Here is a 10702-nt window from a genome sequence, read left to right as displayed (position 1 = left end):
TGCTGCTGCTAAAAAAAACACATTTGCACTTAAGTAAGACATCACTTGAAAAAATAATCGTATTTTCCTTTGCCAGTTTGTACTTGTATTATAGTAAATTATAAACAAATTTTGTTTTATTTTTTTCTATAATATGATATTTTTCTTAAATTTATAATAATTTACAAATACAATTTGTTTACACAACAACATGTTGCTCAGCAGCTATAGATATACAAAGAGAACAGAACTAAAGACTGGCAGCAGGTTCGATGGAATTTTAATTGCAAAATAAATTTAAATTGATATACATTTAAGAAATAAATTATGGGCAAAATAGCAACAGAACAGAATACAAAAGAAAACAAAGAATTACTAATTGACGATGACCTGTATTTAGCAAGAAATTAAAATTGCCAAAGTGATCTTTGAATAAAAATTATTGAGAATTTTTAATGGTTTTACATAAGGAGAGATATTGTCTCTCCTAAAAGTTTGTTTATCAGTTTTTAAAATGCTTTAACTCCTATAATGTTTAATGTTTATTCAGAATGTATTATTAATTTTTTTTAAAAACTTGTCTATAAAAAGTTCATCAACCAGTCAACGGATTGTTTAGTATATCAGAGACTGACTACATAATAGAATATAACTTGTCTATGTCATTGACTAGTCAATATATTAGTTACTATTGTCTAGTCAGGTAAATATATTAGTTCTAAAACTAGTCAATGGTCTTGACTAGTCTTCAATCGATTGACTACTCAATAGCTTAAATCACAGTCTTATCAAAAGACTGCTTCATAGTCAATACACTTATCAATATAACAGACTACTTTGTAGACTCTATAGTAGTTTATTCTTTAGGCTAGTTCATAGATAGTTAGTAGACTACAAAATAGTCTAGTCTATAGACTAATTCGTAGACTAAGCAATAGTATTGCCCATAAACTACTTCGTAAACAAGGTTATATTCTAGTTCAAAACAAGCTATCAGTCTACTCAATAGACTAGTCCAAAGACTAGTAAATACATTAGTTCTAAAATTAGACAATGATCTTGACTAGTCTTCAATCGATTGACTACCCAATAGCGCACATCACAGACTAATCAAAACACCGGTTCATAGTCAAAACACTTATCGATATAATAGATTTTTCAATAGCCCAGTTTTTAGACTAAACAATAGTCAAGTCCATAGAATACTTTGTATACTGTATAGTAGTTTATTCTATAGATTATTTCATAGATGTCTTCGCAGACTACATAATAGTCCAGTCTATAGACTAATTCGTAGACTAAGTAATAATATCAGTCTACTAAATAGACTAGTCCAAAGACTAGTAAATACATTAGTCCTAAACTAGTCAACGGTCTTGACTAGTCTTCAATCGATTGATTACTCAATAGCGTACATCACAGACTAATCAAAAGACTGGTTCATAGTCAACAGACTTATCAATATAATAGATTTGTCAAAAGACTAGTTTTTAGACTAAGCAATAGTCTAGTCCATAGACTACTTTGTAGACTCCATAGTCATTCATTCTGTAGACTAGTTCATAGATTAATTGGTAGACTACATAATAGTCTAGTCTATAGACTAATTCGTAGACTAAGCAATAGTATTGCCCATAGATTATTTCGTATACAAGTTCATATTCTAGTTCGAAAACAAGCTATCAGTTTACTCAATAGACTAGTCCACAAACGGGTCAAAGGAAAAAAGTCTGTAGACTAGTTAATAACTTGTACAAAAACTAGTAATTAGATTAGTCAAAAGATTTATAAACAGATTGAACCAAAAAGTGGTCAATACATGAGTAAATAGACTAGTCCATAAACAAGTCCATAGTTCAACCAGATCATATCAAACACCTGAGTAATAGTTTTATGCAATTACACTTAAGTCCCCATTAATTTAGATAAATTACTGTGATAAAACAAATCCCTACTTATCTTATGTTTTCCTTTAAAGCTGTAAAACTAATTTGTCTATGATATTTAACCATTTTAAAGTTAAATTAAATAAACCTCAGTTAAAGCCTTAATAGACACTTAAGTATTTATGAACATTTTGTTCATTTTTTTTATCACAAGGTCGGTCAAAATTATAGGTTACAATCTTGGCAAATAAATAATAAAATAAAGAAAAATTAAATCAACATTATTATCTATCAATTAACATTATGTTGTTTTTTCTGTTGTTTGTAATTATACCATAATAGTATTGAAAGCAAAACAACATAAAAAAACTATATAAGATAAAGAATTATCTTAACAATTTACGTCAATTGTTTAAAAGGAAAAATAAAAACAAAATAAATACAAGAGAAAATGTTAATGAAAAAAGCCATGCTCTACTCTTATTTTGTGTACATTATACATTTTCCTGTTAATTATATAGACATGTACAATTAGTAAATTTATGGTTAAAAAAAAACTTTAACAAATTATCACATCATTCCAGTCAGCAGCAGCACCAACAGCACCACCACCTCCAAAACTAAACTCAACCAAGCACAAAGAGTCATTTGTGTCGGTAAGTCAGTCAGTCTGCCAGTTTGTAAGTGAGGCAAATAGGCAATCAGCCAAATGTAACAAATTTTAAATGTAATTCAAGTAACAGCAAAATTTCGCAACTACTTCATTGTGTTAAATTTTCATTTACATTTTTGTTTAACTATCATTCGTCATTTCGCTGTAGTTTGATTTTGTTTCAACTATTTTAAACACCCTCATATGAACACATCATAATTGCTGTAATAAAAACGTATAGCAGAAGAAGTAAACCTAAAGGGAATGGAACTGACTTATAAACACGACACTTAACTAGTACTTTGGGATTAGAAAGTGATCCTTATTTTAATAATTTAAGAATTTTTGATTGATAACGAGGCACTATGTTAAAATAGAGTTAACCTCAAAAATCTAGCTTTCGGGAGAAAGCTACATTTAGTTAGCAAGTTTTTACCAGACGAGCAGAATGAATTACTAAGGTATTATTTATCATCAAGATTGACTTAGATCTTTTTGAATATAAGGAGTTAATAGATAACATAGAAGTTTTCTGAAAATGAAGACTTCTTTAATTTCTCACTTGTTCTCAACATTGACTTAGATCTTTTTGAATATAAGGAGTTAATAGATAACATGGAAGTTTTCGGAAAATGAAGACTTCTTCAATTTCTCATTTGATCTCAGAATTATCTTAGATCTTTTGGAATATAAGGAGTTAATAGATAACTTGGAAGTTTTCTGAAAATAGAGACTTCTTCAATTTTTTATTATTATCTTAACAAATCCTGTCCCTTTATTGTAGAATGTTATTCTAATAAATCAGCCAAAATGACCCCTAATTTGGATATCATATAATAGAACTTTCGACGTCCAACGCCTTAATTGTGTTTCTTTTACAAAGCCTTTTTTATCTGTCTCTATTCTTAATAAGTTTTATTTTAGTATAATTTTTAGTTTTTGCAATTAAATTGTTGATTTAACTTCAAATCTCAAGTGAGTTTTTTCTGTAAGTGTAATTGAATTTTAAACACGTTTTGCAGCGTGAAAAATTTTCTATCTCCCACCACAACACACTATTTATTTAACTACTTTTATTTACTCCTGGTAAACGTAAAAATATTGAGACGTGTTAAAAAACAATCCAAGACTTAAGGTGGGTATTTGCGTTTTTTCTATTACAAGGAAATTTTTCTTTGAACAACATCTAACAAACTAGGCTGTACGACAGACAGACAGCTAAACTTACAAAATGCTAGCAAGTGCAAAAAAATTGTGAGTGGGTACGTTTTTCATTTTTTTTGTTTTCTTGAGATAAGAACTTGCCGAAATGATTACGTGCTGATAACGTAATATTAACATTTGTTTTTATTTCATTTTCAATTTTATATTTTTATTTTATTTCTTCGCAGTTACCTTTCATACTCCTCTAAAACCCCTAAGACGTACTAGTAGTAGGACAACAAAACGTGTGCCGCATTTATGAAATTAGTTTAAACTCAAGATACGTTGTAAACCTTTTCTTGTTTGCGATTATTAAATTGTAGGTAGTGGCGTAATAATGAGTACATTGCGATAATATAGGAACATCAGTTTTTAATTACAAAAATTGAAAGAATAATTGTTGTAGTTGTTTGTGTAAGGTAATAAAAGTTTTTTTTCCAGACATCTGTCAATAACTAATATATGGTGTCAGAATTTATGACCAGGCAAGGTAAAAGTTAAAATGACAAATTGTTGGGTCGAGTTGAAACTAAAATTAAACTAGTACTGAACTAAAATTTAACTAGAACTGAACTAGAACTGAACTAGAACTGAACTAGAACTGAACTAGAACTGAACTAGAACTGAACTAGAACTGAACTAGAACTGAACTAGAACTGAACTAGAACTGAACTAGAACTGAACTAGAACTGAACTAGAACTAGAACTGAACTAGAACTGAACTGAACTAGAACTGAACTAGAACTGAACTAGAACTGAACTAGGTCTGAATTAGAATTAGTAAGAGAACTAATTAGCACTTAAACCGATAAAAAATTCTATTTAATTAATATTTTTTCATAATGTTGTTAATCAAATCCAAATAATACTTACGAACTGTGACCGTTTTAGGATCGTACGCACTAACACGCCTCTCCACTGCAACGATTTTCTTCTGCACCACACGTGCCCTATCGCCCACCGTTTGTAGCTCACGTTGCAAATCATCAAATATATCACTGGCTATCAGGACCAAAGAGGCCAACTGCCTTAAGGCATTACTTAAAGTAATATTACTAATTGAATCAAATTCATAGCCGGCCACAATTTTGGCAGACGTTGGCGTTTGTGGTGTTTGCGGTGAACGTAAACGTTGATGTGACGACGAGGAACGTATGGCAGCCGTACCACCGCCAGCTGTTAAGGGTCGCGAAGGATGCGTACGGGTAGGTGAGGGAACGGTTGATAGAAATTCCACATGTTGTTTCAATTTTTTCATAGGCATGGTAGGGGCCGGTGAGACAGGTGTAATAACACCGCCATCATCTTCATGATCGGTACTGTAGGAAAAACTCGCAGCAAAACCATTAGAATGTGGTGCAATGGTTACAGAATGATCAGTATTATCCGTGGTAGTGGAGTTTAAATCCAAACCATTGGTATTATGTATAATTGCCGTGGTTATTGTGGTTGTTGAGGAGGATGAGGTGGAGGAGGTCGATGAGGGTGATTTTAAACTACTACTGTCCTTGACATTGTTGTTATTGTTTAATGTCCTTGAATTAGCCAAAAAGTCATCTGCCTTTACTGAGCTTTCCTGTGTTTGTTTACTTTTTTGCTCTCTACCATTTAGAGATGCTTCCCTCAATTGCGGATTGGACGATGAAGCTGTTAGTTGTTTATTGTTGATACAATTGCTGTTTTTGCATTTGCCGGGTATACATAGGAACTTGGTGGTTCTATTACTGCCTCCCGTTGCAGAGCCACAAACTTGTGCAAGATTTACCGGCTGCACTACACGTTGAACAAACGGCATTTTATAAAAGAAAAATTAACACACTCACTGGTTTTCTTTTTGGAGTAAATTTTTACACAAACATATTAAAATTAGATTTTTTATTTTATTTTTTTATGAATGCTATTAACAATACAATTATTTTAAACCATAACTATGTTGTAATTTATTAATCACTGGCACTTATTATTATTGCTTTAAATACTTTTATACACAATTTAATTACTGCTTGGTTTAATTTAAATAAATTATTTTTTTAACTCTACTATTACTTTTTTAGTAATATTTTTCTTAAATTGTAAATTTTTTATCATAAAACCGGTAAAACCACTTTATCCATTTCTACTATCGAACGCATAAATCCTCCTTGTTTCATCTCCTCTTCATTCTTTATTGTTTTGTATTTGTTTTATTTTTATTATTTTTAGGCTCTTTTTATTTTTCTACACCTTCATTTATGCTGATGCTTCATTATTGTATTGTTGTTGTTGCATTTATTATTATTATCATCCATATGCACATACAACGTTACTAACGTGATTTTAGCCTTTTTTGTTATTGTTGTTGCCGTCTTTAATGTGTAGTCGATATTTTTATTATTATTGTTGGTACAAAATTCCTTTACTAAATGATCTTGCACTTGAAACCTTTTATTATTTTTGGGTTTTTTTCTCTTATTTTAAAAATGAACACTATATACACTTTACTTAAAATAAATAATTGATAGTATTTTTTTACAAATAATTACGCTATTCATTCATAAACAAGTAATAAATAGTTATAAATTAAATAGAATATCCTCTGTCACTTTTCGATAGCTTGTTTTTTTTTTTTGCCAAATAAAAACAACAACTCGCGTTTTAATAAAACCGTTTCTCTTCACTATGACGTTCTATCCGCTACGCGCGTCATTCTTGCACACCGGTTATCGACTGAGGAGTTTTTCTAGGGAAATTGTTGCCTGTATTAAGAAGTGATGCCAGATGTTTTATAGTTAACGACGGAAATGAAAAAAGTTGATATTTTATCTTTAAATAATGCCATAAATAATTTATTTTATTATTTTTTGTGGTAAAACATATTTTGTTATTCAATTCTGTTATTTAAAATATTATTTTTATTACGAAAAACCATAAAAAATTTAAAATAAAAAAATCGTTAAAAATGTGGCAGGTCTAAGTTTTGTTATATATGAAAGCTGCTTTTTGTAGAATAGTTTAATTAAAATATTACACGTAGAAAAATTGTGTATATTATTCAAAATATAATAACATCTTTAAATATTATATATTAAGTTGAAAATGTGGTAAATAAAAATAGTATTTAATATTTTTAATAAAATCGAACATTTTTGGTCGAAATGTGTATACATATAGTTTTAAGCTATGTCCTTATGTCTGTCCCTCTGTATGTTTATTGGAATCAGTTTTCAGAAAACCGAAATGAAATCACGCACAACCTCTGAAAATTTCTTAATAGATCAGTGCATGCATGGGGGTAGGGTCAGTTAAGGACCACTCCTCACAGAATTTCGTAAAAAAATACACGCACAAAACTTATTCATGTCCAATTTCATCGATATACTCTAATTTTGAGCGTTAAAGAGATTCTTTGAATGAGGCTTTATATGGGGGGAGGGGTAGGTTCAAATAATGACCGATCCTTACAAAATGTTGACTTTTATCCCTATAGACACTTTTTTGACATTTATGAATGTTAATGACATTTCCAAAGGGGAACAGAGAGGTGTAAAGTCAATTACTGCTGATACTTTTGAATTTTTACAAAAAGATTAGTATTCCTAAAAGGCTTATTGTGCCGAATATTAGAACTATAGATGCTTTCTTTATTCAGTTATGAGCTTTAAAGTCATTTTCTGAGATGACTAGACGAAATCTATATTGCCCATTTTCAATGCCAAACAACGTCATCATTATTTTAGAATTTAATAAGAACCCATAGTATATATTTTTTATGGGTCTCGAATGAATATTTCGATGTGTTACAAACGGAATGACAAAATTATACAAGTTATGCATTTTTAACTTTTTGTCATTCATTTTTTTTTCTGAAATTGAGTTATATTTGAAAGAAGTATCAATTCTTCAAGTTAATCTCTCGGATTTAGTTTCTATATATAATCTTTGAAAATTTAAACATTAAATTAGCCGGCCTACAGTCTATTTTAAGGCGCCGCCAAAATTTTTCGTATCTACCGCCGTCGTTATTATTTGTCGGCGCAGGGCTGTCATTGACAACCATTTTTTTATTGACAATTGACATTTTCATCCAAAATCGTTTACTTCGTGAAAAATCTAGACACAAACGCTGCTTATAATATATTAAATTAGTTTTAATAAATAAAAACAAAATAAGGCAAACATGCCTAAATATTATTGCGATTACTGTGACACCTATTTAACACACGATTCTCCTTCGGTGCGTAAAACCCACTGTACGGGCCGCAAACATCGTGATAATGTTAAATTTTACTATCAAAAATGGATGGAGGAACAAGCACAACATTTAATTGACGCCACTACTGCTGCTTTCAAGGCAGGAAAGATTACACAAAATCCATTTGCCGGTGGACCACCTAAACCAGGTGGTGTGGCGATACCACCGCCACCAAATATGGCAGTACCCCCTCGACCGGGTATGATGCCGCCCGGTATGCCAGGAGGTCCGGGCATGCCACCAATGATGATGGGACCTCATGGAGCTATACCACCACCTATGATGGGTATGCGTCCTCCACCTATGATGGGTCCTATGGGTATGATGGGACCACCACCACCGCTAGGTACTTTAGCCGGGGTACGACCACCAATAATGAATGGACCGCCACCAAAATAACAGGAGGTTAATACCGGAATCGGAGGAGCTCACAACGCCGGAAAGACTTGATAAGGATGATGCGCATAATTGAATATTGTCGTCTCGTTTCTGTCTGTCTTAAGTAATTTTAACTTAGGTTCGAATTAAGTTTAGTATTTACATTTTCTAATACTTACTTTGTAAATGAGTTCAAAAATATGCAGTTTTAATGAGAACTATCTATAAAATAAACATTTTGACTTGTATTTACAAACGTAAAAACTTTGAAATTTTAATAAAATTGAAGGACTTATTACAGTAACTCGATAAACAACACACCATATCTATTGTCTTTAAAAAGATTTTTACATTTACAAACATAAGTTAGATTGTTATATTCGGCTATAACGAATGTTATTTATCAAACCGTAATACGGTTACCGTATGCAGTAAATGGAATGCTCTCCTATAAACATTAGGTTGGTATTACAATGAGATTTTCTCAATTTCTAAGGAACTGATCCTCTAAAACTCGGTAGATAGAATTTTACTCGTGAGAAACTTACTTATAACGAAATTCCCGTATTTTTAAGACAATAATAAAATCACAAGGACATTCTATGAGGGGTAGGGTCAAATATGGACAGATCCTCATTAAATTTGGTAGAGACATTTTGACTATATTAGCCAAATTTAAAATTAAAATAGAAATTTCATATTGAAACTGAAATGTATGTTTTTTTTCTTGCGATAACATGATAGGCCACCTTAAATATCATAGAACTTAAGTTCTATGTTTTTTGAAAATAAAAATATTTTTAATTATTGTTAGGCAATAACTTGATAAGCCACAATTTTTTACTAAAACTGCGATTTACACTTTATTTATGATATCTATCTATTGAAATCCAATAGTTTTATTGATCTTGTACGAAATTCTTATTCTAAAAATATTATCTATCATCACTTGATATATTAAAAAAAAAAACTATTTCTATTTTAATTTGATTTAAAATAAATCCCATAAATAATAATTATTTGCAATATTGGCAAATTATTGAGGGCAACAAATAAATATCCGTTTACATTACACTGCAAAACCTACAAGTTTCTTAGGTTTGTCTGGCAGCATTATTTGTGTTTACAACACTGTCGTTTACTGGATATCTAGATTTTACATACGGGGAATTAAAAAATTTCATTAAGACTTTCGATTTCCTAAGCCATATGGCATAGCCAGTTTTGAAGCCCGTTTTAAGGCAAAATACTTATGGTACATTTTTTTAATAATTCTATAGTTTTATTTGAAGTGTTTTCTAAAAACTAATGAAAACAAATTTGATTGTTGTGAGATTTACAATTTGCAATACCATTTATACTTGGTATATTTTATTAAAAAAATACCTATGATTTACACTTGTTCTAGAAATCTAAACTAATTTTTTATATTGAAATTGCATCATTATTATCCTTTAAACATTTTAAAGCAAATAACATCATATATGGAAAACATATATTTACTTTTTACCTGTTTTCTCGATTTTTATTTATGAACAAAAAACAAAATTCTCTTAAAAAAGGTAGGCAAAAAACTTTGTTGATTCATGAGGCTTTATATAGGTCAAAATGGGCCGATCCTCGGTAAATTTGGGAAAGGATATATTTTTAAATAACAGTTAGTTTTGTTGAGTTGCGATACAAATGGTTACAAGTCAATTTTAGACGTTTAAGACATTTTTTGAAGGGGGGTTTGTATAGGGCTAGGATCCTTACGAAAATCTGCAGAGTCATTTATATAGAACTTATTTGTGCCAATTTTCAGAGAGATAATAACAAGCTTGGTCCAAATTTCATCAAATTATCTTGAAAATTGCGGCCTGTACCTTGCGCACAGCCGGACAGACGGACGGACATATCTTAATCGACTCAAAAAATGATTCTGAGTCGATCGGTATACTTTAAGGTGGGAATTGAACCAATATTTTTGTATGTTACAAACATCAGCATAAACGTATAATACCCTCCCCACTATAGTGATGTAGGGTATAAAAAGTATTTTATCTCTTTCACAAAACAATTTAAATTATTACAGTTTCAAAATCAAACATAACTATATACTTTGTGAAGCAGTGGAAGAAGTTCCGAAACAGAACGCAGCCCTTCGAAATTTTGTATGGATAATGTGCGATACAAACCTAAAATAAACAATTAAGATCTTAATGTATAAGACCGTTAAAGTATCAAATGAAATTAACGTACCTATTAAAATTTCTTTTAAAAACAATATTATTTCGTTTTGCAAAATTAACCCTTTCCCCAGTTTCGTTAATTTCCCAAAAACTAAAAGATATTTATGTCCTATTTGTAAAAAAAAACATAAAATATGGTAAT

The 10702-nt window shown here is 30.5% G+C and overlaps 2 protein-coding genes across 2 annotated transcripts in view; one reads left to right on the top strand and one right to left on the bottom strand.

The window, feature by feature from the left end:
• The window catches only part of LOC111680980 (serine-rich adhesin for platelets), a 118833-nt gene extending 113193 nt beyond the window's left edge, over window positions 1-5640 (bottom strand). The window contains exon 1 of the mRNA XM_023442700.2: window positions 4594-5640. Within this exon, the coding sequence (XP_023298468.2) occupies window positions 4594-5515 (922 nt within the window). The 5' untranslated portion in view covers window positions 5516-5640. The remainder of the gene's footprint in view (window positions 1-4593) is intronic.
• A 2130-nt stretch (window positions 5641-7770) lies between these two features.
• Window positions 7771-8593, top strand: LOC111680976 (U1 small nuclear ribonucleoprotein C). The gene has a single exon (XM_023442696.2). The coding sequence runs from the start codon at window positions 7877-7879 to the stop codon at window positions 8348-8350; it is 474 nt and encodes a 157-aa protein (XP_023298464.1). The 5' UTR covers window positions 7771-7876; the 3' UTR covers window positions 8351-8593.
• Window positions 8594-10702: the final 2109 nt, after the last annotated feature.

This window comes from Lucilia cuprina, chromosome 4, assembly GCF_022045245.1.
Source record: "Lucilia cuprina isolate Lc7/37 chromosome 4, ASM2204524v1, whole genome shotgun sequence".
In the NCBI taxonomy this organism is placed as follows: domain Eukaryota; kingdom Metazoa; phylum Arthropoda; class Insecta; order Diptera; family Calliphoridae; genus Lucilia; species Lucilia cuprina.
Note: the sequence above shows the minus strand (reverse complement) of the source record. Positions and strands in the feature narration are given on the sequence as shown.

Excerpts from the sequence above, each read along its gene's own strand:
- LOC111680976 (XM_023442696.2), top strand. The coding sequence starts at position 7,877 with ATGCCTAAATATTATTGCGATTACTGTGACACCTATTTAACACACGAT.